Source organism: Lagopus leucura, unplaced genomic scaffold (assembly GCF_019238085.1).
Source record: "Lagopus leucura isolate 7727_CA_CO unplaced genomic scaffold, USGS_WTPT01 Super-Scaffold_100040, whole genome shotgun sequence".
NCBI classification, from domain to species: domain Eukaryota; kingdom Metazoa; phylum Chordata; class Aves; order Galliformes; family Phasianidae; genus Lagopus; species Lagopus leucura.
In genome coordinates this window covers 1,983,029-2,009,482 of record NW_024962289.1, presented here as the reverse complement: position 1 = coordinate 2,009,482, position 26,454 = coordinate 1,983,029, and the positions used below count along the sequence as shown (strand labels likewise).

Genomic DNA, 26,454 nt, shown 5'->3' with positions numbered 1-26,454 from the left:
CCTCGGTGCTCGCCTTGCGGCCTGCCTGTGTCGGAAGCCGCCGCCGTTCTATCCGCCACGGCTCGGCTCGGCTCGGCTCGGCTCGGGCGGGCTCCCGCGGCGGGGCTGAGGCGGGCGGGTGCCGCCATGGTTTAAAGTCCCGCGGGAGGAAGGTAGCGGGCGAGAGCCATGAACCTGCTGCCGGCCAACCCGCACGGCAACGGGCTGCTGTACGCCGGCTTCAACCAGGACCACGGTGAGGTGGCGGGGCCGGGCCGTGCCGTGCGGTGGCTGCGGGGCGGTGCGGTTCGGCGCGGTCCGTTCGGGCGGTGCGTGCTGGGCGAGGCCCGGGGCCGGGAGCGGGGCTCCCGCTGCGCTGACGAAGCGGCCTCCGATTTCAGCGGCCGTTTGTAGAGAGCTGAGCCAACCCTCCTGCTTCCAGCTCTGAGGAAGGCTCTGCCGGCTCGGTGCGGCGGGGAGCATCGGCATCTCGGCGTTCCTTGGGAAAGTAAAGCAGCGAACGTCGCATTCTCAGTGCCGGCGCTGTAACTCCGCGTCCGATTTGCGTTCTCGAGCTGCTGATCGCATCAGCGGGCAAAAGCAGGATGCTGCGGCCGGCCGGCTGCAGAACGGTTCTCTTGCTTTATTTGCCCGCTGTGAGAAAAGCCCTCCCTACAAAAGGGGTCCGTGTGCCTCCTCTGGCTTCTGCAATGTAAAAATAGCTCCGGCCCTATGAGTAAGTGGCCTTTTGTGGAAGAAGGAGTGGAAAGCCGTCATTTGGTAACATCCTTTGGGCTTGCCACACAGCACTCTTGCCTAAGGCAGCCTTGCGTGTGCCTGTTGCTGTTAGGCTGTGTGTTAGCAAGGCCTGCTCCGTGCTCATACTCTAGCACCTCCAGTGAGGTGTTTGTCAGTGGGATATCGAGCTGTTAATGAGCTTCCAGGTAGTTCTGTTCAAGCAGTGATGTTGGCTTGAAAGTCAAGAAGCAGTGCTTTTTCAGCAGCTCAGTCCATGCTTGTTTTCATCTTGTGTTTGCAGCAGAGGGGGAAGAAGAGATGAGATCGGATTTGCTTCATTTCAAACCTGCAGGGGTCTGTAACAGCAGTTTCATATCTGATCTATGGTTGGGTTGGGTTATAAAGAGAACGGTACAAGAAGATGGGATTCTGTTCTCCCACAAAATGCCTTTGGAGCACCATTTTAGCACATAACCTCTTTGTTCTTAAATTTCTTAATTTTATAGCAGTAAACACAAATTTAGCTTTGTTTGTTTGTTTGTTTGTTTGTTTTAATGAAATCTTGTCTTTGGAGTCTGTATGCTCTGTGAGCTGAGCAGTTTGTTCCTAGCAGTGCTGGCATCCTATCCTACTGGGTAACAACCAGAAAACGCCTGGAGCAAAAACCATTTTGGTTTTTATTTGCAGGTTCCCAGAGCCTGGGTAGGTATGATGGCCTTTGGACTGTAGGTAGCACATAAGCTCTGTATTCACCTAGAGCCTCAAATTGCTTTAAACAATGGTAATTCTTTGGTTGCCCAAAGAGTCGGTGTGAGGAAAAGCTCACTTCTTCCATGTTGCTTCCACCGAAAATAGAAACGTGAGTCACTTGAGTGCTGAAGCTCAGTAGTGTGGGTGTCTGCATATATTGCCACAATAACCTAATTTCTCGGTAATTGAAGACTAGCCAATCCTATTGAGTCTGGAGGATGGGAGGAGTGATCTAACACGTCTCTCCCAGTCTTAACTTCCGTGATGGACAAGTGATAAAACTGGCACCCGTTGTTTTCCTGTACTGTTCTTCCCTTGCTCTGTTCTGAGCAATACTTTGTTTTTAGGCTGTTCAACTTTGCTGCTTTTTTTTTTTTTTTTTTTTTTTTTTAATTTTAAATTTAGGAACAAATAAAATGGCCCATAGTGCAAGGTGTTCTCCCTTGTCTTAAAGCAGAATACTCTCAGGATCTTCATTTTTATAATGCTTTCAAAGGAACATTAGAGCACTTTATGGAAATGAGTAGATAAAACATTATAATAAATTAACATACCAGAAGATATTAATCTCAAGCTGGTTTGAGGACGGGGGTGTGGACTTATTTTGGTATTGAAACACATATTTGATCTCATTTTGTGTACTGAAGCACTTAGTTAGAGGACCCCAAAGTGGGGCATGAGTAGGATCCTGTGCTGCATCTTATGGCTTTAGACAAAATTTTCTGTTGCAAGGAACAGGAACGTGTCAGGAGCTGCTCCTGCCATGCTGGCATGCCCAGGCTTCACTGTAGCAATTTCTGGGTCTTAGGCCCTAAAGCCCACGAGTTTCTTTGCCCTTGTACCCCCTTCAGCTTCTGGTACCTTCTTGGTTAGTTGTGAATGTAATCCTTTCTTTTTCCTTGTTTTTAATAGAGCAAACAAAACCCACCCTGGTGCCACAGGGACTATTGAGAAATGGTGCTTTCTTACCATAGGAGCAGACACAGCTGTGGTGTCACAGTCCTGTGGAGGTCCAGGTTTTACCTGGGATTCCAAAGGGAATTTTTAAAAGCAACTGAATTGCCTTCTGTCAGTGGTTCTTTGACAACATGCCTGTCCTTTCTCAAGAGTAAGATGTGATCCTGCTACTGAAGGAGGCTGAATTACTGCTGCAGAGGTTCCCATCTCCTGTTCTGGCAGCCTCTTTCCATCTGTGTGCGAAGTTACAAACTATGGCTGTATGCCTGAACTGTCAGACCTGTGAACCCATTAGCAAATGCTGAGATCCCATCGAAAACACTGCGCTCCAAAACTGCTTCCATAGCCTGGGACCAGTTGTGCAGCAGTGATCTTCTGTGTCCCAGAGATTGCCATGACAAAGAACTTCATGTGTCAGTAGTGATTGACTGCATAGGGAATACTAACATTTATCCCCTTCCCTCAGTTCTGATGTGCTCCAGCGAGGAGTGGAGCCATTCCCAAGAAATAAAAGCAGCCCACATGTTGCTCCCAAGGTTAGCCCAGCAGAAAAGCTGCAGCAGTGTTACAGGAAATGGTGTGTCTGTGCTGTATTGCATTAGGAATACTCGGGGTATGTGGGGGTTTGTAACAAGCTGCTGGTGTCAATGCAGCGAAAACCCAGCGCCCTTCCAGTGCAGAGCAGGTTTGCCATCCCTCTTCTTCCTCTCTCCTGGAAATAAAGTACTTTGTTTTAAGGCTATCACTGGAAGAATAATTATATTAACACACACTCCAGCTGCAAGAAACAGCCTAGTTCTCATTTTGTACAATATTGTGTAGTGAGATACATTTCCATTACAACATGCTTTCTCGTTATCCCAGAAAAGTACACTGGAAGAGGTGGGGCCTCGTTAGTGCCACAGCCTCCACACAGGGCACTGCTGTGTCCCACCAACAGAGCAAACTGAAGAGTGGTGCATGGAGAAGGGTGTGAAACTTGATTTAAAAGCTTCTACTTCGTGTGATGTCAATGTGTTGGGACCCTAAGGATGCGTTAAAGCTTAAAGCTGACACCACCAGACTTGTCCAGTACTGGTCTGTACAGCAGGGTGTTGAGTGCCTTGCTGAGTTCCGCTGGAAATGAAAGTCTGCTCCAGTGCCATTATGACTTTCCCTGGATTACTGATAGGTGTTTATAAACTGCACAGCACCCATTGTTCTGTCAGCCAATCTCTGGTGACACTTGATGCTTCTTAATGACTTTTAATTGCTCCAGTTTCACACTGGCATTTACTTCCATTAGTAGCTGCATGCACCCGTTAGCAGGTAAGACAGGATACTGCTGCTTTGATGGATTCCACCAAAAAGCACATTTGTGCTTCTGTGCATACGTGTAGCTAAAACGTTACTTTTCCAAAGGTTTCCTTCTGATCATTCCCTGGTTTAGACTTAAGCTACTGCCATATGCTTATGGGCAGCTAGTCACTAGTAGGCTCTCATTTCAGTATTCTTTAGGAACTACATTGGGTGAGCGCTGTTCCGTAGAAACATGAACAACAGATCACTCTTCTCATGTATTGCGACCTCAGAGTGAATCCTGACCTAATTAGAAGTGGGAGAGGTTTGCTTAATTGTGCTGTTAAAAGGACCTTAAAATGTTTCCTTCCCTCCAGTACTGTGGCATGGGATACCAGTGGGTTGTGAATTGCTCTCCTTTCCTTCTGTTGTTTCCTCACCTGTTTGAAAAGAATGCTAAGAATGTGCTGCTTGCAATCGAGGCCAGCACAGAGGACAGCTTCTCCAAGTGCTTTCTGCTTGCAAACATTAGCAAAGCTGCCCAGTGTTCTTCAGCTTTTGTTTAACAGTGCAGTTACTGAGTGATGCTCTCCTAACCTCTGGCACTACCTTAAATCTTCTGTGTATCTCCCAGTTACTGTTTATGTGTATATGTATAATGTGCTTTTTACTACAGGATGCTTTGCATGTGGAATGGAAAATGGATTCCGAGTTTATAATGCAGATCCACTCAAAGAAAAAGAGAAACAAGGTAAAATGCTTAATTATTATACCTTGCTAGCTTTGTGTTGGAAGCTCAGCCTTGTGTATGTATTTTTTTCCAAAACGATTCTTGCTTTTACATCCCTGGAAGGCTTAGAATAAAGCCTTATGAAAGAAATCCCTGCTGGTGTCAGAGGGGCTGTCACTTACACCACTGCCTCGTGAGATGTTCGTTTAGATGCTGCTAATTAGCATAAAGCTGGCTGCTGATGAAGTTGTCTCACCTTCGTACAGCGGCTGAACTGCAGGAGCTGCTACTGCTGTTTGTAGTCGCAAACAGGAAATGAGTTGTGTGGCTGCTGACAAGTGGGAGAAGAGTTGCTTGCTGCAGCATCACCGTGTGCCATCGTGAGGAGCTGTTCTGTCCTTGTGCAGCAGCCTGGACGATTGAGCACAACAATAAAACTGCTGCCCTGTTACTGGAGACCTGGACGTAAAGCTGCTTGTACTTGTGTGGAGCATTGCTTGCGAGAGCACTGTGAATTCAGACCTCTCACACTCGTGCTCTACGCTATAGATTCTCTTTGTGCTAAAAAAGCTGGGAGCATCCCGAAGCAGTAAACACACTGTTGTGCTTCACAGGAAGGTTTCGGTGTTAACAGGTAATGGGGTTTTATCAGCAGGCATTCAACTGAGTCACAGTGAGGGAAAATGAAATCCAGATGTGATTCTGACCTTAAGTGCAGAAGGAAAGCTGATACAGTGAACAGGTTTCCCTGTGCTGTCACTGTGGTGATAAACCAGAACGTAGATTTGTAAGAGGAGAAATGTATTCTAAAATAGCACTGCAGTTCCTATGAACCCAGGCATGCTTTTAATGCTGTAAGAGATTTCAGTCACAATTCATGTGACAAAAGCTGACAAATGACTTTCTGTTCCTAATAGTAAACTCTTCTACAAGTATCAAGCATTCTAACTTCCATCTGTGGCAGCATGCTGCAGATTCAGAAGTCAGTTTGAAGTCCTGTTGAGGTCGTTGTCAAAACTCTCCCTGATAGGAGCTCTGAGCGTGGAAAACTGTTGTGAAATGTTTCCTGTCTTCAGAGTTGTGTGGTCACATACAACATAAACTCCTCGTCCAGATGTGTGGCAGAGCCTCTTAATGCCTACCTGAATCTCAATCCTATCATTTATGCACATGTCTTAATCTTTCCATTGTAGTACCTCCACTCTCATCCCCTGATGTTTTTGCTGTTCTTTCCCATCCCTGTTTCTGACAGCAGTTCTCAATTGATTACTTGTGAGATCTCTGCTTTCTCTGTAGCTTTGGAAGAGCTGACTAGTTTCATCCATCTTTCTTACTGGAATGTGTCCACCTGTGGAAGTATTGGGCAGTCTGTTAAATAAAAGGTTTGGGTTGTGACTTGGATCATCCGAAGGCCACAGTTGTGGCCTCTTTCTGGTGACTGAACGCCAAACTTCCCTCTAAGCTATGTGAACAAAACCAAGACCCAACTCAAATGGCATCCGATGGCAAATCCTCTGCTTGATACTTGATTCTTCCACCATCACGGGATCTTATTCTACTTCCCCTGCAATTCAGGTTGTATGAAGAAGAAAACAAAAGTAGAACTGTATTCCTAGCAGTAAATAAGACAGGCTGTACCAGCTGCACTATTTTTCACTACATGTCCTGCACTGTGTACAGCTGGAGTGGAGGCTCTGTGCAGGTGGACTGTTCTTCTCAGGTGTCCTAACAGCTGTGGGCACACCCTGAGAACAGAAGTAAAGATTCTGTTTCAGTCACACATATATACGTTTTGTCTTCTTTCCTCAAATCCACCAAGACTATGAAGCCAGGTCCCATTGCACATGAAGAACTTCATGACCTTGTTGGTTGTCATATTTGGTATTTTCTAAATCCATACCATTGGCTTAATAGAGCAACACCAGACTCAGACTGTGTTCATGAAGGCAATTAGCTGGGGAAAGAATTTGAATTGGCCACTCATTCTTTCTAAACATATTTACAACATTAGTGTGTAATAGGAACGATCACACTCCCATGATATTGTTTGATCTGCTCTCATGCAGCATCTTTCTATAGAATTTTAACATCTTGCTGATTTTTTCTGCATGTGAAACGAGGGCTGTCCCAGCTGACAAGAGCAGCAGTGATCTGAGCTGTGCAAGTTTACTGTGATTCCTGGTCTTAAATCAAACAAACCAACCCTTCTCAGTCATGCAGTGCTCGGGTTTGCCTTGTCTGTCACCTCCACTCGGAGGATCCTGTTTTCTTTGGTTTGGTTTCGATATGAGGGTAAGAAGGTACCATTCTTTGCGGATGCCTGAGCAGCGTGGTGGATGACTTGAACTCCCCTGTAACTCTGGTAGCAATTAAAAGGCATTTTCACAGGTTGTGGTGCTTTAAATGAAATACGTTTGTCTTCCAGAATTTCCAGAGGGCGGTGTTGGCCACGTGGAAATGTTATTTCGCTGCAACTATTTAGCACTCGTAGGAGGAGGAAAGAAGCCCAAGTACCCTCCTAACAAAGGTACGGTCTTGAGTCTCACCAAACAGTTTGCAAACATTTGTCTTGCTAAGCTGTGTGAAACCACCCAGCCTGAACCCTAACCTTGAGATGGGCTCTTGTGTTCTGAAGGTTGTAAGGGAAGGGCTGCTGCAGCAGCTCTCAGTATTTGTTAACAGTTATCTGCAGTCTCTCAGACTCATTGCAGTGACAAAGGCTGTGCTTGGTTAGCTTTGCAAAGGGATCTTGGCTCAGCAGCTCTGGGGGGAAATGGCCCTTGGTTGGCAGGGTTGGTATGGAAACTTTGCCTATTGGGAGGGCTGTCAATGAAATAAAGAAATAGGAAAAAAAATAGTCTTTAGTAGAAGATATTTTTATTATCTGCTTTTGCATTTTGAGTTTTCCAGCCCCTGCCTGTAGGAGACATAGAATGGGTTGGTGGGTTGGTGTTAGGCAGAATGCCAACCTGTGAGTGCTTTGCTGCTGAAGGCACTTCTTGGTCTTCTCAGAAACTAGAAGTTGTTCTAATAGAGACTCTATGGATCTTCAGCTATGCTTTGGTGAACTAACACAGTCATCTCTGTACTGTTCCAGTAATGATCTGGGATGACCTGAAGAAGAAGACTGTCATTGAGATAGAATTTTCTACAGAAGTCAAAGCAGTTAAGCTGCGAAGAGATAGGTAGGTGCAGCACGTGTTCCAAATGGTCGGCCTTGTAGGTTATATGAGCAGCTCTTACTCATTTCCAGCCGTTTACAGAAATGAAAAGGTTTTGCTGTAACACTTAGCTTTCATTGCTGATGTCCTTTATTTAAAACAGGATCTTGGGGCAGGTGTTTAGGTTAACAGATCACAACTGGAGTGTATCTGAAACCTGATAAAAAGCCTGTGGGACTTTGTGGCCTTCTTTCAAAGGGCTGTGTTCTCATATGGCTGCTGCTGGCAGTGGTGTCTGTAGGTATGGTGTGTGTGATGAAATCAAGTGAATCTCTAGAACAAGAGCATTTGTTAGCAGCTGGAGTCCTGTGTATGTGTGGGCAGACGGGTTCTGCTGCCACAGCTCCAGATAAAAGTGCTTTGCAGGCTCACAGTTGTGTGGTTTTGGGTTTTTTTTTTTTTTTTTTTGCAGGGCTGAGAGTAGGAACAAATATTACAGTTGTTAAATCTGTTGAAAGCCTCTGCAGATCTGAATTAATACATGTCTGTCTTCTACCCTGCACCAAGTCATAGGAACTTCTTGTGTCTTTCAGAATTGTGGTAGTCCTGGATTCCATGATTAAAGTTTTCACATTCACACACAATCCCCACCAGCTGCACGTCTTTGAAACCTGCTACAACCCTAAAGGTTAGTGCTGTGTGTGGGCTGGGGAATGGAAGCAGTTTTATTTAGTTCTTGTAGTGCTGTTTATCTGTACATGCCTGATTTTGTTTCACTTAGTAAATCATTTACTTTACTTACAACACTTTACTTACAACAGCGTAGCCATGCCCTTTGAAGGTGATCTGTGTTTATAAAATGGTTGTTAAATTATATCCACATTTGGCTCTGAAAAGCTTTTTCTTCTACCCCTATAATGTTACTGCTTTGATTTCCCTAGGAGCTACATGCTTTCTTATGTAAAGCATCTGTGAACATAATGCTGAAATTATCAACAACCAAGGGCACAATTCCTCTTTTCTAATGAAGGTAGAACTGTCTGGAGACTTGTTCTCTACAGTGTCAGAAAGAGACTAATCAGCAAGGGATGACTTCGGTCTCTGGTTGTAATGAGTTGATTTGGAAATGTCAGCCAGTGTCCTGGACAGGCTGCAGTGCAGGGACAGCAGCTCTGGCACAGGTGGGCAGGGCTGAGGTTTGGCTTAAGGAATAGGTCAGTTGCAAAAAACAGAACAGCTTTCTGGAAGAAGAGCCTTGAGACTGAAGAGATGAGCACGTTTCCAGGTCAGCTGCACACCTGTGATGAGCTTTGTTGAGTGCAGGTCTAAAACTGGAGAAGTAAATGCTGGCTGAGTGGAAATCTAAATGAGTGTCACCTGCTGCAAACTCTTTGCTCTCTTAAGCTGCTAAGGAGACTTTTATTTTATTTTATTTTAAATGGCTTTGCTCTACCAGACTGGCAGAGCGGATCTCTGAAAGCACCCAGATGTTGGATAGCAAATAGATTACTTTAAAGTCATGATGGGAGGGAGTTAAAATTATGCTGTGCTCCTTCTTTATGGTCTGCACCTATGGATGGATCGGATTTTGGGATTCTGCAATAGCAACAGCCCTTAAAAGGAATTTCTGATTGACCACTTATGTTTGTTCTCCAATTACTGATATTTTGCAAACTGGTTTGAACAACGCATTGGGTCGTGGAAGCTACAAAGTTATTTTCCTTTTTTTTGTTTTGCAGGTCTCTGTGTCCTTTGTCCAAATAGTAATAATTCCCTCCTTGCGTTTCCTGGAACACACACTGGGCACGTGCAGATCGTGGATCTGGCCAACACAGAGAAGCCTCCCGTGGACATACCTGCTCACGAAGGCGTCCTGAGCTGTATAGCATTAAACCTGCAGGGAACAAGAATTGCAACAGCATCAGAAAAAGTAAGAACAATGACCACATACCTCTGACTTACTGCCCATTTTAGTGTGGGAACTCTTCTAAAACAGGGAGTTGTGTCCTCTCATGGGAAAGGCACAGATGTAACTCACTGGTCCATTTGTCTTTGAAATATACTTTTTTCTTTACTGCTTCTTCAGGAAATTCAAACAGCAATGGAAATGCAGCACTTGAGGTAGCATTCATATTCTAGCTGACTGTAGCTCTGACCCTTTAGTGAAATTTGTATGGAATTTGGCCCAAGCAGTTCATCAGTTCATGCTTTCTTCAGTAAATACTATTCAGTGGATTTTCTTTGTTTTGCTTTCTTTGGTTAGTTGTTGTTTTTTTAAAGACCTTTGTTGGGTTCTATTTAAGTTTTCTTACTCACTGGCTTTAAAGTTACACATGCAAGCAGGACTTACAGTGGAGGACTGCAGTTCTCCTCATACGCACACTGCAGGCGTGTTCATAGTGTGCAAAAATAAACCAGTAAAAAGGTTACTGGAGAACTGACTGCACTTTGTGTGGGCTTGAGTTTCATAGGGCTGCAGAGTTCAGTATGCTGACAAAACCCTGGCATTCCTGCGTAGTACAGATTGCTTTGGGATTGATGCAGACATGTAGAGGGAACACACAGCGAGTCACAGACCTGTGTCCCTGTATGGGTGTCAGTGGAGTCTGCCTACTGAGCTTCCTCTTCCCAGGGGGGCTCCCAGCTGTCCCAGTGAGCGTAAGGCAGGTGTGTAGGGGGCAGGCTGAGTGCTTGCTACCTTCTCTCCCTCAGCTACAATGAGTTTCTCAAGGATGATCTAAATTAATTCCACCAGTGTTTGGAATAGGTTCTGCTGTACAACCCATAGTTCAAAGAAGCCTGAAAAAAAGCAGTCACAGTCTCTCTTAACTAGGCATAGCTACTGGAATTCTTCTGAATGGAGCTTTTCGAGCTGCAAACTCCACTGCTAAAAAGAATAATGAGCTACTGGATGATGCTAAGAGACTATTCCTGTGGCTTTCAGTTGTTTTTCTTTTGGATAGAGCTCAAACAGCATTTTCAGACAATTTGTTTCAGGCAAACAGCCATATTGAATGTACTATATGTCCTAATACAATGCTCGATTCCTTCTCAAGGGGACCCTCATAAGAATATTTGATACTTCATCAGGGCATTTAATCCAGGAGCTACGCAGAGGATCACAGGCGGCCAATATATACTGGTATGTTTAATTGCTTCTGCTTTGTCTTCTTTGGGGTGCTGTTATGGCAGCCGAGCCTCTTTCAAAAAGCAAAGGAGAGCTGCACTGCCATGGGCACAAAGCAAAACACTTTTGGTGGTCAGGGGGCCGAGGGCCACGCTGGGGACTGTGTGCACTGTGCTGCTTCCTCTGCTCAGTATGGGTGAGGAAAAGCCATCGCAATGGGACCGTGCCTAGGGCTGCACCTTGGTAGATGCACATTTCTGTATAGAATAGGCTGTAGCTGGGTGGGAACTTCACACGGGAATATGGGGAAGGCAGCAATGCAGCTGAATGCTTCCCAGAGGGACCAGGAGGGTGAGTACCTGGTGTGAGCATAATGTTTATCGTAACACACTGCCACCCTGTGTGCAAGAGCCTGAGGCAGAAGTTTGACTCTTAGTCCGCTGCCTGAAACACTTTCCAGTGAAGAGGGGGAAAACTGCTTTCTTCTACTTAGCCTCAGCCTTTGGGTGTGGAAGTGTTTCCCATTGTATTTAATTGTATTTACCTGTCTGCTGATTGGAGCAGCAACTGTACATTTTCTTTTAATACAAGTGGCAGAACAGATCACGTCAGTTGTGTCCATCCCAGGGCAGTCTGCAGCTTGGCTGTTACTGATGAACCAGGTCCTCTGCGTTCTGATGTGTGTACTTACCCCTGAAGGGCTGTTCATTCCAGTCAGCAAAACTGCACTGAACTGGAGGAGCCATTAACACCTCCCCGGGCAGGATGACAGCTGCCCCAGACAACAGCTTAAGTGAGATTTTACACACAGGAAATGGGGATATGTTTCAGTGGAAATACTGCAGCTGTCCTTATTCTCTACAGCATTAACTTCAATCAGGATGCTTCCTTAATCTGCGTATCCAGTGACCATGGCACAGTACATATTTTTGCTGCAGAAGACCCCAAAAGAAATAAGCAGTCAAGGTAGGTTTTAAACCATTCCGAAGCCTGCGTGGAAGGAGTGGCTGCCCTTGCAATAGAGCACTGGGCCTGTCAGATAATGGCTCCCTGAGCAACAGCAACAACCAATACCTACACCACTTGAGCTGCTAATAGTAATCTGTTGTTCTGCTTGAATATAATTGCAAATTTAGGACTGCTTAGCAACTGCCATTTTTCTGCCCTCCATGGAGCTGTAGAATTCTTCCAGTGCGATGGTGGGGCTTTTCCAGTGACTGAGGAATTTATTCATAGCATGGTCATACTGTGGTAGTTACACAAAGGGATCTCTACTAAAATCAGTCCTCTTAGCAGTTTTGGCAGTCACTTAAAACCTAGAAAGCCAGAAAGGTAGTTGTACAGTCACCCTTCCCTGGGAGCAGAACTGCATATATTGCCTGATGCTTAGCTTGAAGGAAACAGGCAGTCAGTAACAGTAGCAGCCCTGAGATGTGCCAGCAGTTCTAAATCAACACTGGTCAACACTTTACTGAGTTGTCTGTTTCTTTTTTTTCTTCCTTTCAGTTTGGCCTCTGCCAGCTTTCTCCCTAAGTACTTCAGTTCCAAATGGAGTTTCTCCAAATTTCAGGTTCCCTCAGGCTCTCCGTGCATTTGTGCCTTTGGAACAGAGCCAAATGCTGTCTTAGGTAAGTACCAGGGGGTCCTCCAGGTTCTGTCTGGAGAAGCAGATTTTGCACCATGCTTGTTTGGAGCTGGAAGGAGTGTTCAGATGAGACAGCGTGGCAGGTGTGAGCAGGAGCTGCTGCTGCCAGACTGGGCTGAGGGCCTGCTCACAGCGCAGCCACCTGGCAGGCTGTCTGGGCTGACAGACACTGCATGAGGAGCAATTTATCTCAGGCTTTTCCGATTCTTGCAGGACACCTCTGTCAGTTTAAACGAGGTAAGAGAACAGCACTTCTCAAACAGCTGAACTGAAAATGACTTTGTTTTTGTTTCAGCAATATGTGCAGATGGCAGCTACTACAAGTTCTTATTCAACCAAAAAGGGGAATGCTCAAGGGATGTCTATGCTCAGTTTCTAGAAATGACCGATGACAAGCTTTGACTGAAGTGAGGGAGTGCACAGGTCAAAGTACTGCCTTGGCTATTCTGCATCTTTGGGAGGACAGTGTATGAATGTCCAATGCTGATCAAGAAGTTTAGCAGACCTCAGTGAGAAGCCTGGCCCACCACAATCGGAACAAGCTCTGAAGTAGGGGACTACATTTGTTTATTCTCATTTCTGCAAGCTTTCATCATTAAAATCTCTTTGGATTGCTGTCATCAATTCAAGTTTTCAAGTTGTGGCTTTCAAAAAGCTTGTGCCTATTGGGTTTCTCTTTAAACTGTGAAATGACTTCAGTTAAAACACGAGTGCCTGCCACACTGAAAGATCTGCAGGGGGCTGTGCAAATGTCAGGACTAGCCTTAGAAAAAGGGATGTGAAAGCAGAAGATTTTAGGCAGTGCTGGAAGTGGGGGGCAATACTTCCACTCAAACCCAAATACAACTCCACCAGCCGGGCTACAAAAGGACTTCAGCCTTTCCCCTTTCCCTGAACACGTCTCAGTGTACCAGAGGAGAGGTGTGTAGCCAGAAAAGACTGGAGCTTGAGCCGTGTTGGTTGGCTGGGGGTCGTCCTGTGGCTACAGCCCACTGCTTGTGTCCACCTGCCCACAGTGGCTCAGTTGAATGATCAGCACTAATGGTCAAAAGGTGCCAAACTGTACATAGTAGCTGAAGGCACATTTAGGCATTTGCTGACCCAACTAACCTCTCCTCAGTGCGTGGAGCAAGCAGCCAGGACACGGGCATGGGGAACTCCTGCAGCTGTAGAGGCAGTTCCTTCTGTAAGGGAACAGCCATTCCAGGTTCAAAAGGAAAAACCACCACCCGTGGTCCTGCTGTCACAGCTGTACAGATTGCTTGGAAAATTCCTGTACTTCAACTGGAAGAGTGGAGTGGCTGCTTACGCATCCAGCGCAATACATGAACCAGGTGGCACAGAGCAGCTGCTCTGCACTGGCTTTAAATGTGCAGAGTTTTTTTTTTCTTTTAGATGTACTGCATTACGTTTACCTTAGGAGGGGTAGGTTAGAATAAATCAGTTGCAAACTCTTTCCCCAAGTTGTGCAGCAGTTAAGATTTAATGCTGGGTTAAGGCACAGAATACTAAACTAGGAACTGAAATAGACACAAGCTCTCAGCACTTGGGGGAGGGAAGTCTTGCTCTTCTGAAATTTAATTTCACAGATGCTTCAAATCCGACATCCCAGTTCACATTAAGATTGTTTAGGTGCAGACTCTCTAAATTTGACAGTTTCTTTTAGTGTCATGTAACATACTGAGGACTAACTTCTACGCAGACTTCGATGTCAAGGTTGCATGTTGCTTTTATGTGTATTTAATCACAAATTGTTTTGCACACTTATTTGTAATATGTTATTTCTTTTAAATAAAAGTGACTAATTTTGCTGTACTCACGATCACACCCAGAGTTCCTATTGCTGCAGGCTTTAGGGAATATTTAGCTGAGCAAACAGTGCTGGATGGTAGAGGACAAACAGATTTGTGCTGCTTGGAGCCTGGTAATGCAGGCCGTGAAGTGCAGAGATTGCTGCCTAGGAAATGCTGCTATTTATACCAGAATGAGACCATCTCAGCACTGTCCCACTTCCAGTGACTGGACTGTGGTCTCCCTGGAGCAGTGCAGGAAGCCATCAGAAACTGCTCTGTAAGGATGATCCTTTCCCTCAGCCTCAGCAATATCCACTGCAGAGAGCTGCTCGTGCTCAGTCAGCTGCACAAAGCAAGGAAATGACTTTAACTAAACACGAAGCCTTCTGCACACTGCCTTGAAGGTTTCACCTCTCATCATCTACTGAAGCACCATCCCCTGACCTTCCATTCAATCAACCATAGTGGTGACCAGAAAGACTACGAGCAGACTGCTTGCATAATTAAAGCTCTTCCGAACATAAAATGTTCCCTGTTCTGGTGTGACACCAACTACAAACCCAAACACTGACAAACTGACAACTGAATCCATAGCACATGGCTAAATATACTGACTGCAGTGCCACGGCCTCGTTCTGCATCTTTACAGCCATTGAAAATGAGTTAAAAATAGGTCTTCCCACCTGCTGCAGGCTGCAGGCTGCTCAGCCAGTGCTTCCTTACATCACTTTTGGGCGCAGAACATGAAGTACATCATTCTAACTGAAAGCTATTGCAGTAAGAGCAATACTTGATCAATGTACCTCTACAACCACATTAACAGTATTTTAGTTACTCTCTCCAAAAGGTTGAAGAACGAGACCACGTCTCCACCCTGCTGATTGATTTATGGTACTGCACTGCTGAAGCATCCAGTTACACTGAAGCTCAGAACTAACAGTGGCACCAGCACAGCCCCCTGCGCTGCCTCACAGCGACACTCACCCGTGTTCCAGCCCTGACAAAGACACGCTCTGGTCCTCCTGGGCAGGCTGTCAGGACTTGCTTTGTTCACATGGAGGAGCACGCAGTGAACACAAGGCAACTGAAGGACCAGAGTGAGCAACCAGCTGCCTTGTGAGCAAGGCAAACTGTCAGAAGTCTGTTCTACGTGACAAAAGAGGATTAAATACATTTCAAAATGACAAATTGTCAGCTGGAGGTGAGCATCACCATCCACAGATCCAATAGCTTTTATTCCTTTCAGTGCAGCTGCCCATGGTGCAGGCTGCATCTGCTGGCAGCCAGGAGTAAGGTGCACATTTTGTAAATCTAAAGTTACTGCTATTCCTGAAAAGCAGTGTTTCCACCAGCAGCAGGATTTCAGTTACTGTCATCTTAGGTTTTGTCTGTTGTTATTTACACATAGCCAAACACCACCTCTTCCTCGTTTTCTTCTCTCTTTCCATAGTGGCTGTGTTATGCCACAGTCCTGAAAGGAAAACTAGATTAGCAATTAATTTCCAGGTAATTCCAAGTATTTGCCAGCAGGCACCAGAAGCCACAGCCACATCTGTGCCAAAGTCCAATCCCTGAGCTACTGCCGCTCTCTGGCTGCATCCCTGACCTCAGCATCAAATGCCAGCACGGGGTTCTCATGCATTAAGATGAGGAAAGATAGGGAGAAAAAAAAAAGCAAGTTGGGCTTGAACATTAGCTGGGAAAGAAACCAGCTCCACAAAGATGAGAAGAACATGGCAGTTAAAGCAGGCCCTGCACTTCCCAACTTCAGATGCTCTCTTTATCAATTAATTTTGTGTCAGGCTTTAAAGCAAAACAGAATCGTTTCAGGAAGCTCCACACACCTGGGCAAAATATTACAGCTTATTATGTAATAAATGCAGGCCTCACTCTTTACATACCAAGCAACTGAGGATTCGCAGTAAGAATGTTATACCATGTAGTTAAGACAAGTACAGAAAGGTTAATGGAAGCACTGGATGTGGTGTAAATGCTGCTGTGTATCTATCTCACAGCTATCAAATTCACACTATCTAAATCAAAGTCTGTATCAATGACTTCCAACCTCTTCCAACCAAAACTTACCTTTTTTGGGAAACCAGAATCAATTTACAACAACATTCTAACACAGACTGTTACCTGAAGTTCCATGTATGGAGTGACGTAATTGTAAAAGCTCCAAGTTTAAAATGAACCTGCATTACAAATACCATGAAAGGGAACGTAGAAGTCCTCGCAGCTTTGCCTCCCAGCCAGCAGCGTGCACTGCAAAGCACTTCACAAAGCAGGAGTGCTCTCAGGGAATAGCAGCATATTTACCTGCACCATCAGAAGGAAGGCTGGCACAAGGAGGGCTGCTGCTGTTGTGCTTCACATGCTGAGGTAATTGCAGAGGGTGGGCGAGGAGGCGGTGCAGCAACTCCAAACTGAGACAACACACTGACCAGAAGCAGCTTTTCTTCCAGCCCATCCACAGCCCTCTGGCTCTCATGGAAGACTCAGCGTTGCTTTGCTGTATGAGACACCCCACAACCCCATGACGACATCCAGCACGAGGACAGAGCTGTCACACCCAAAGGCAAAGATGTCATCTGTCCAGATGCCGCCTCCTTCCCCATCCCCACATTGGTGCTGGCTGCAAGCTGGGGCCACAACACAAAGCGGGTGGGAAGGCTGGGAGCCACGTCACGGAAGGACACAACATGCTGGCAGTGCAGATAAAGACATCTGTCACCAGAATTAGATGTGTGGTTGGGTCTGCTGTATATCAGAATTCTGAATCTGTTTCAGAAAGGGAGGGGCAGGGAGGAAAGCAACCAGACACAATGAAAATTAGATCAGATTCCTGAATCTTTTACACCTTGCAGCAAACTCAATGACAAGCAATGAAAATCAGGGCAGCTCTAAAGAAAATTAAGCTGGGTTGTTGTTTCTTTGTTTTTTAAGTTGTCCTTAAATTCCAATTAAAACACTGTATGTTGTTTGCTTACACCCAGCCATTTTCAAGGACTACACATAAGCTTTCAGCAGACGGAACACCAAACTGGCTGCGCAGGAGCACAAAAGGAAATCACACCGAGCACTGCAAAACATAAAAGTTAACAGACAGGTGACATCAATCCTAGAGAGGTCAAATCTCCATAAGAACCATCTCAAGAAATTTTCTGTTTGCAGAAGAAAAACCACATTGATTCCAGGAGTCCACGGCTGAGAGCAATTTCAGAAAGGTCAGGAGCATCGGCTGAAACACAGCGGTGTGCCAGCTGCGCCACCCAGCCTGCAATGCCGCGTGGGAAGCACTGCTGTACCAACGAGGGGAAGCACACAGCTGCACACACAGCAGGGTGCAACACCCTGGGACAGCCCCACTGCCCAGCCTGGTGCCAAGCAAGGCAGAGGAACCTGCACCCGACAAACAGATGAGAGATGATCCCAAAGGAGCGCAGTCAGCATCACCACAAACACGGCACTGTACGGAAAAGGTGAGCGGAGTTCTCCTATGGCACAGCTTTACTGAAGGGTTTCTCCATCCGAGCAAAGCTCCAAACCCCACACAACCAATGTGTGCCACCAGCAGCACTGCAGAACGGGGCCCAAAGCACATCCACACATCCCTGTGCTCAGAGTCCCGGCTGCTGCCACACCAGCAGCGCTTCCTCGGCGCCGCCGGCAGCCTCTGCACCGTCAGCACGCCGTTGCAACATGTTACACGGTTGTCAAACACACTTGTTGAGTCATTCCAACTTAGTTAATTTGCTGAATAAAATTTAATTTTATTTAAAAAAATCTTATACACTATTATTCACCTAGCCCTAGTTGTGAACAGATTCTCACTTCTGAAAATAAACCACATTCTAATCGATTCATTCAACACCAAATTAAATTACTAGTACTGGATTTTGTTTTCTTAAAAAAAGTATGTTAAAACTTTACTTTTTTATTTTTAAAACCTCTAAAGAAAATCTTGCAGTTTTACAGAAATGGTTTTTTTTCAGGTTATGCTCTTTGTTTTAAATGCCTGTTATAAATTCAGCTTGTGTAGAGTTCTGTTGTTGGTTTTTTTAAATAGATTTTTAATATGTATTATCTGCAGAGACATCATTGTAACAGTTCCATTTTGTGGATGAACACAAAACTTGTACAGATTTCTCGTATTTGGTCTTTAGGTAAATAGTTCCAAAAGCTGCCTCAATAAACCACTCCAAACTGTTCAGTCCGTCGAGAAAACACAGTTCTTTTCCTTTCGTAGCGGAAAAGGAAATATAAATAATGCATCATTATTACAGAAAGTGACAAAAATCAGGTTCAAATCAAGCCAGCTGTGCAGCGCTCACTCACTGTGCTGCGTGAAGAAATAAGACATGATGTGAACTGAAGACTGAACAGCAGCCTCGCGCTCAGCTCGCGTTTTTTACTGTAAAGTGGAATCTATTACCACAATTAAAGTGAGAAATTGCCACTACATTTTAAAATGTTCAACTGCAGAACACACACTTAAGTCTTCTTTATTGTAATCATTCGGTAGCCACTGTTAGAAAACCACAACAGCTACTGTGGATGGAGACCCGGGTCAGTGTTTGACATCAGAAGTGTTACGGAGAAAACTGGTCAGATTAATTCCTACAGATGGGTGCTTAAGCTTAAAAATATCGAATATACCTCTGACAAGATAATTTTAACTCTCTTTTTAAAAGGACTCGTGATAAAGAACTTCATCTTTTCTAAATGAAGAACAGTCTGTTATCTTAAACATACACAATATTAAGCGAGACTCTCGTTTTACTTTAGACTGGAAAAATATGCCAGGGACAGTCAAAGTCAACACAAAGTAACAAACAGCAAAAGGTAGCAGAGAGAGAAACAGATAAGTGCAGCTCTGGTCAAATTCATAGCAGTTCTTTACGTCAGTTAACGGCTCATTTACATCGTAATTTCTAATCAGTTACATGCAAGCCCAAAGAAGCATTTGATCACTACACATGGTAATAAAATTTGATTAAATTTATCAGGCAACTGCTAAAATATGAAAATTTGCAGATGTAATAAAGTAGCTTTATCTGAACTTTAAGAGGACAGACAAAAGTAAATCATTCCGTCGGTTAAAAAAACCCTACATTCAGTTTTTTACCAAACAAAATTTCACATGAAAAGTATTGTGTGATTCCAAAGTTTCCGGAGTAGAAATGGAGTGATTTGAAATGTCAAAGACCCCATCGTTTTGCAAAGAAATGAAAATACACCTCAAAAATTTCTAATTCCACATGTGAACAACAAAATACTGCATATCTACCAACAACTGCATTGGGTAGGTCATTATGAAAGGCTAGCTGCCAAGATGTAGGAAATGGCTCCTTGCCTCTGTTCCCTTTGAGGAATATACAATCGTTTGAAACCAGTTCACACTAAGCGCTTATCATGCTGCCGTTACACTGAGATGCTCAGTCCTTAAAATCATCTGATAAAGACTTTTTTAAAGCTGCAGCCCTCCCCAGCACTGTACTTCTCAGCGCACACAGTTCATAGGGGCAGGGAGGAGCGGGGTCACAGCCTCTGGAACAACATGTTTTGCAGTTTGACTTTAAGTTACCAAGTTTTAAGGCCACCTGTGTTGGTTTATTTTTCAGTGCTGAACGTTGAAGTCTGATCACAGGGCCCCTTTCCCCACTGCGTGAGAACATGTTCCAAGATTTTAGGTGTTATATTTAAGTGTCTCCTTTTGGCACCACGGAGTTTGTTGTTGGTTGGTTTTTTTTTGTGTGTTTTTTTTTGTTTTTGTTTGTTTAAAAAAAAAAAAAAAAAAAAGAAAGAAAGAAAGAAAGCAAACTCTAAGTTTCTAGTTCTGGCTGCCTTTATCGCTCACTGCCACAGGCGGGGTGTCCACGTTAACAGCTATCACTATGCTCTCCCCATCCTCTGTTTTGATACGTTTCAGTTCCTGCTGTTCCGACTGGTCTCCGTTCTGGCGCTTTGTTGGAAGCGATGCTGAGGCGGACGCGTGGGTTGCCAACATATGCAAAGGACTTGCAGCAGCTGCAAAAAGATAACACAACTTCAGCATAACATAAAGATAACACAACTTCAGCACCTAATCCTCGTTGGAACAGGTGAGACTGAAAGCAAACATGCACTGCCATCAAAGCGCTGCACTACAGCGGGGCGTCTGTCAGCCCAGGCGAGATTCAGCTGCAACCATTTAACCTCTGCACAAACCCACAGACGTTGCTGTAAATCACTCACCGATCACACAGATAGGGACAGAGGTGGGAAAAAGGGACCTTAAGTACCTCCATTCTGTCAGTGGGGAACTGAACACAGAAAGAGATTAAATGATATAAAGCCAATCTCTGAAATATCCGTGACAGAACTGGGAAGGGAATTTAGAACCTCCCTGAAGGAGGATCTGGCCGTGGCTGTGGATGTGCAGATCCTGTCTGTGCACAACGCAGTGCTTGGCCAGGAAGAACAGCACCAGCTCATATTCATTGCTGGCCATGAGTTATTCAACAAAAGCAATGCAAAGCACACAGCCAGGAGATGCAGATAACTCGAGCATCACTTCCTCTCTGATAGATAGTTAATCACCCACAGTGTAAGGAAAACAAGAGTGGCTTAATGAGAAGGTTTAAGAAATTACTGTCTGATGAAAGTGAATCAGATAACAGAAATGTAAGTGCTTAAAACATGCTACAGCAGATTGTCATACTTGTCATTACATGGAAACAACAGCACACCAGTCACCATTACAAGCAAGCACAGTCCTGCAGTCATCACATCCAAGGGTGCTTTCCCTCTAACTGTTAAAAGGTCATTTCTCAATTTTGATTTTCTTCATCTGACTATTCACATGTCTTTGGCAAATAATACAAAATACCAATTATATTTACTTGTTCATTGCATTTCATGAAAGCTTGTCTAAACACCATCTACTGACCTGCTTTTTACACATTAACTCCCTGTCTTTGGCATCACAGCTTTGCTGAGAATACCATGGAATTCTGTTAGTGGAGCTCGAACATCAAGAGCTCAACGAATTCATATTTGCTGAAATTCTTGGTTCTTAGCAAACTATTCCAGTGAATACCTGGAATCACCACTGCAAATAACCAAACTGCCTTGTACTCAGTGTGTACTTGCAGAACAAACTCGTTGGAAAACACTTCATGTGACTCTTGGCTCAACTCTGATTGAAGAAAAAATGTGCATTTAGTCTGACAGTAACTCCCTTTGCTTTACTTGTGCTGAAATGAAGCAGAAGCAGACAGAACACTGACCTGTAAGTACTATACTTCAGTAAGAGAACTGATGACAGAGACGGAATAAAAAGGATACAAAACAAATAATTCACTCCATTAGTAGGATTTTACTGAAATAAATGCATGTAATGAAGAGTTTTGGGCTTCCTTGTATCAATTTCCAGAAGTGTAATTTATGAGAAAATACTGCAGCACCAGGTAACGTATAAAAGTGAAACTGTTGAAACAAACTACATATATCTGCAAACCAATCCAAAATTGAATGTATCTGTAAATCACAACACAGGCTGAATAATAAGAATTGTGAAGAGGTACCACTGCTCACACAGACTGCTGAGTCTGAGATGGGCAAGACAGCATGCAGACAGAACCACCTCAAAATCAGAGAAAGCTCGTTAATTTTAGCGCCCTGCTTTTGTACAGGTTGAATAAAAACAAGAAAGAAGTAACAGTCCAAAAAGCCAGTGTGTTTAACCACAGAACACAAAGAGTTGGAAGAGACCCATTAAAGATCATCGAGTCCAACTCCTATCAACAAGAGAAGATGGGCTGTCATCACTGGAAAATCCCTACAGCGACCGCAGAGCCAATAAAAAGCTCTCAGGCAATCTCCAATGAAAAGAAAACATGAGCTCTTACCAAGAGAGAGAACAATCTCACACAAGGCTGTAATCAAACTTTTTTAGTACAAATTATGTTTTCAGTACGACTACAAAATACAAGAGAAAGCACAAGAAAAGATTCAGCACTGGCCACTGTGAGGTTTTAGCACAGCCAGAGCAGCAGAACAGCCCGACACAACACTCACCAGCATTGCCCTGCCCTTGTATTGCAGTGGTGATGGGTACTATGTGCGTTCCGTTTTGCGTTACAGTTTTTATTGGTAGCTGGTGTTGACCTAGAGGTGCCTGTTGCACTATAGTGACTGTCTGTAAAGGTGTAGTCTGAGATGTCTGAATGATACGACTAGCAGCTCCGATTGTAGCATGGCTAATAGCAGGTATAGGCTCCACTTTCACTGAAAAACAGATGAGAAAGCATCAGTGAAAAACAAGAAAGCATTAAAAAAAACAACAATTCACATTTACTATGTCAGCCCTCAGTGAAGATGTATACTGTTATGTTCTGAGCTCCGAGCTATGTGAGAAATTAACGATGCAAATCCTCAGTTTTAGCATGGAAATCATTTTTGAATAATAACCAACCAGAGCAACCAACCCACACGTTCTCACCTTTTACTTCCTTGTGGTCTCCATTCTCTTGAGGTTCTACCTTGGGCTGGGTTACCATTGCAGCTTGCGTGACTACTGCCTGTCCAGCTACAGTGTAAGTGTTTGCTGGTGCTAATCCAGTCACATTTGTGACAGACACAGCTGGTATCTGGTGAACAACATGAACTGTCTGAACTACAGGCTGCTGGGATGTTGATGTTGTCACAGGAGTTGCAACAGTGTAGGTGACGGGTTTAATAGTTTGTGGTAGCTGCCGTTGTACAGTAATTAAAACTGGTTGGCTAGATAGAGGTGATCCTAGCAAGGAAGAGAGAAAAATCAGGCTGCTGAATTATGTCATTTAAACCAGTCGTTCTATTAAACTTACTGCTAAAGCCTGAGAGGATTAATGACCTCCTTCACTCATCCCTGACAAAAGCAGACATCGATTACAGCACAACTCCTCCAAGCCACATATTCCAGGTAAGCGCCTCGTTAGCTCAGTTAGAGCTGCTGATTGGGGCAGGAGCTCCACCCCCCACCACAGCCCTGCAGCTACCACAGCTATGTTTGATCTTTATTCAGTGAAACTCCTTCCACAGACGGGAACTAACGTGTGCTTCAGTGCTGCATGGAAGCTTTCCACACAGGAACAACTCCCAGCTTCCCAGCCCCTGCTGAGGGCTGCTGGCTTTGTCACAGAACATTTATTTCTACTTTCACAGGAATATCACTGAGAAGATGGATGGCAAAGTGCATCAGCTAAGGTAATTAAACAAACAATCCTTATTCCATTTCACCTTCCCCTCTTTTTTGGTGTTTTTTTTGTGTTTGTTTGTTTTGTTTTTATTTTTTAAGGAGAATTTGTGCCTTGTCTCCTTAGCCTTATAATTCTGTTCTATGTCCAGCATCAAACAGATGGAATGACCACAGATGCATGCAGGACATCTGCTTCTTTCCATAGCCTACACTTAGGTTGGTTGTTTTTTTTTTTGTTTGTTTGTTTTTTCCTCTAACCCAGAAAGAGCACATTTCCAAACATAGCAAAAGCCATTACAAGGCAGCATGGCTCAATTCAGCACAGAAGTACAAATCTCTGCTTACTATTAAAGCAATCAAGGGTTCTGGAACCCAGAGATAACATCACCTGTGGGTCTGCAAAGAGTATTTACCTGGAACACGTGTGTATTATTCAGTGTTTGTTATATATTTTAAGACAAACATTTACTCTTTGTTTCTTTTTGTTTCTATGCAAAGCCCTGGTAACACAGACAGGCCAACCCTCTCCCACCTCCAACCCCCACACACTTCTTTCAGGATCCTCACCTGGGGCACTCTGTGCAAATCGTGCTTCTTGTATTACCGCTAGTTTTGGCTGGATAGCACTAGGCTCAGGTTCCATTGGGACTGGAGATCCTTCCCTGGACAGACTCTCGGGGGTCTGGACTCCACTGGAGTGTGCAGACAGCACTCCAGAGTGATTAGGAGAGGCTGGGGCACTTCTGTATTCAAAAACGAAAGCAGCAGCTGACGTGTTTTAACTTCTGAACTGCGAAAGACAGCGACCTTCCTCTACAGAGACTGTAACACACACTGCCCACAGGAGGGCACTTGTGCCTTCTGGCAAGTACAGTTACAACCCAGAGCAGTTTTGAAAAAGCTTCTGTTAAACAAGAACAGAATTTAAAAGCAAACTTCAGGTGCAGTTAATGGAATGGAAGCGGCTGGATGCCTTCCTAGGGAGACTCCCTACAACCATCTGTGAAATATAAACATTTCTTTTGGTGGAGAAGGATGAAAATGTATTGGACTAAAGGGCAACTCAAAAAAATGTGCACCACCAAGAAGGTCATAACTTTACAAAGGGAATCATTAAAAGCCATGTATTTCCCCATCACAAATTCTGCTTGGACATTATCAAATTAAAACGCACACTTGTAATTTCTAAGCTCAAAATAATGGTAGCTGGTATTTGGTTATTTTCTTTGTAAACTGTTTTAGAATTCTGTAGATGGCAGTTAGAAATTAAAATTGTAATTCTGTAAAGAAAAAAACAACACAACAAAGGTACAGCAAGGCTTGCTTACGTTAACATCTGACAGTTAGGCATACAGAGTCAGTTCTTTAACACAAGCAATAAAAACAAACCTAGCGTATGGGGCAGCCTCCTAGCAAAGTTTATCATACAGAATTCAAACACTGAGCCTGGATTTAATTAAATTACTGAACTTGTGACTGTATCCAAAACTATCAAGTCTGTATCAGCCTGAAGATTAAACAACAGCCATAGTCTTTTTGTTCATCTGTTTTTCCTTACCTAGAAGAGAGTGGTCCCAGAGGGGTTCTAAAGCAAGGTACTCCCCTAGGCCGCCTTTTCCTAAAAGCCTGCTCTATTAATTTGCTTTCAGAGGCAGGGTCTATCCTCCAGAATGAGCCTTTGCCTGGTTCTTCCTGGGAACGTGGTACTTTGATGAAATAACGATTCAGAGAGAGATTGTGACGTATTGAATTCTATGGAACATAAAAAAATATGTAGAATTCATATAACTTTTTCAAGTCAGAATGTGGCCTACTGCAGCAATGTGTACTACAGGACACTCGGGGTTCAGTTTCTTTAATTCCATACTTCAACAGGAGTCACACACTGCCAACGCAGCGCCATGAACCTCAAAGGACTCTGGCATTTTCCAAATCTTTCCCAACAATTAAAAACCAGTATGTTAATGTGATACATGGTGACTTTCACAGTTAGAACACTACAAGTATTTGACCATAATGCAGTGCAAAAAACCAAAAAATAGCAGCCCTCATATCCTCATAATACCACCCTTCCCCAGGTGTCAAGGAAAATATCAGACTGTACTATGAGGGCCAGAAAAGAATGTGCTGATACTGATCTTACACGATTACACTTTGTTGCTGTTCCAAATACAGAAGGAAAAGGTTAAATTTCACAAGCTCCAAATACTGAGATTGTTGGGAGTTCACCCACAGTCCAGCCTGCCTCAGCAGAGCAGCCAAGGACTCAGCATGTCCAGCAGGACAACAAATGGCAGTAGGTCCTCACACAGCTCCTCGGTGAGATCCCTGTTACTCCAGCCTGGTTTGCACGCTACCTCATCCTCACGTGGCTGTTTGTGCTGCAACTCACACAACTTTGATCAAAGAGATGCAGAGAACTGCTAATGCTCCAAAGTGTCTGTATCTACCTCTGCTTGCCTTTGTGCACATCCTTTTTTTCTTCCTTTCCCCAATATAAATCCCAAATCTTTCTAAATATTGTCACTGAATAACAAGAAAGTAAGTACAAGAATAAGTAGTGAAAAACTTGTGAGAGAACAGAGGGGGGGGAATGGAGAAAAAGCTTTACATTAATAAAAGCTCCTCAAAATTTCCAAGACCAAATGTAAATCCAGCTGAAGTGTCAGCATTCGGGACCCTGGGAATAAGTTTGGAACACCTAAAAAAAAAATTGATGATAACCATGCATGGTTTCTTAAATACGAACTGATGAAACCAGAAAATCTTTTCCTCAGCCAAAAATTGAAAAAGAACTGAAAAGATGCCAAGAACATGTTTATAAATTGTATTTATTTCTCCATATGCTGGAACAAAAAAGTAGATCCAAAAGCACCTGCTAAAATAAGATCACAAAGAGGAGTCCTCAACAAAATGAGTTTTATGTAATAGGGGATATAAATACTGCAGTGCTGCTAATTAAGGGATGGGATCTGGACGTTATTTGCATGCATGTACTGTCTGGTTTGAATAATATTCAAATATAGCCTCAAATATTACTTAAGGCATCAATCAGATAAGTCACCTTACCTAT

The 26,454-nt window shown here is 44.1% G+C and overlaps 2 protein-coding genes across 7 annotated transcripts in view; one reads left to right on the top strand and one right to left on the bottom strand.

Moving 5' to 3' along the window:
* Positions 1-74: 74 nt before the first annotated feature.
* WDR45B (WD repeat domain 45B) lies at positions 75-18,087 on the top strand. 5 transcript variants are annotated; one of them, XR_006181197.1, is made up of 11 exons: positions 75-235; positions 4,379-4,453; positions 6,858-6,959; positions 7,530-7,617; positions 8,187-8,281; positions 9,333-9,523; positions 10,650-10,735; positions 11,585-11,686; positions 12,227-12,348; positions 14,990-15,359; positions 16,624-18,084. XR_006181197.1 is itself a non-coding variant. In XM_042883813.1 (10 exons), the coding sequence occupies exons 1-10, from the start codon at positions 169-171 to the stop codon at positions 15,037-15,039; spliced, it is 978 nt and encodes a 325-aa protein (XP_042739747.1). In that variant the 5' UTR covers positions 75-168; the 3' UTR covers positions 15,040-18,087. The 5 variants fall into 5 exon arrangements, 4 of the variants coding, with proteins under 4 accessions (XP_042739747.1, XP_042739746.1, XP_042739748.1 ...); XM_042883813.1 differs by having other exon boundaries at positions 14,990-18,087; XM_042883812.1 differs by lacking the exons at positions 14,990-15,359; positions 16,624-18,084 and adding an exon at positions 12,661-14,180 and having other exon boundaries at positions 77-235.
* FOXK2 (forkhead box K2) overlaps positions 17,911-26,454 on the bottom strand; it is a 41,582-nt gene continuing 33,038 nt past the window's right edge. For both annotated transcript variants that reach the window (XM_042883810.1, XM_042883811.1), the window contains exons 5-9: positions 24,940-25,133; positions 23,949-24,124; positions 22,644-22,940; positions 22,220-22,429; positions 17,911-20,188 (exon numbers count right to left, since the gene is read on the bottom strand). In XM_042883810.1, coding sequence (XP_042739744.1) covers positions 19,992-20,188; positions 22,220-22,429; positions 22,644-22,940; positions 23,949-24,124; positions 24,940-25,133 — 1,074 coding nt within the window. In that variant the 3' untranslated portion in view covers positions 17,911-19,991. The remainder of the gene's footprint in view (positions 20,189-22,219; positions 22,430-22,643; positions 22,941-23,948; positions 24,125-24,939; positions 25,134-26,454) is intronic.

Bases quoted from the DNA above. Each gene is read 5' to 3' on its own strand.
- WDR45B (XM_042883812.1), top strand. From the start codon at position 169: ATGAACCTGCTGCCGGCCAACCCGCACGGCAACGGGCTGCTGTACGCC. The intron at 236-4,378 runs GTGAGGTGGCGG...TTTTTACTACAG, and splicing joins CGGCTTCAACCAGGACCACG to GATGCTTTGCATGTGGAATG. The intron at 10,736-11,584 runs GTATGTTTAATT...TATTCTCTACAG, and splicing joins CAGGCGGCCAATATATACTG to CATTAACTTCAATCAGGATG.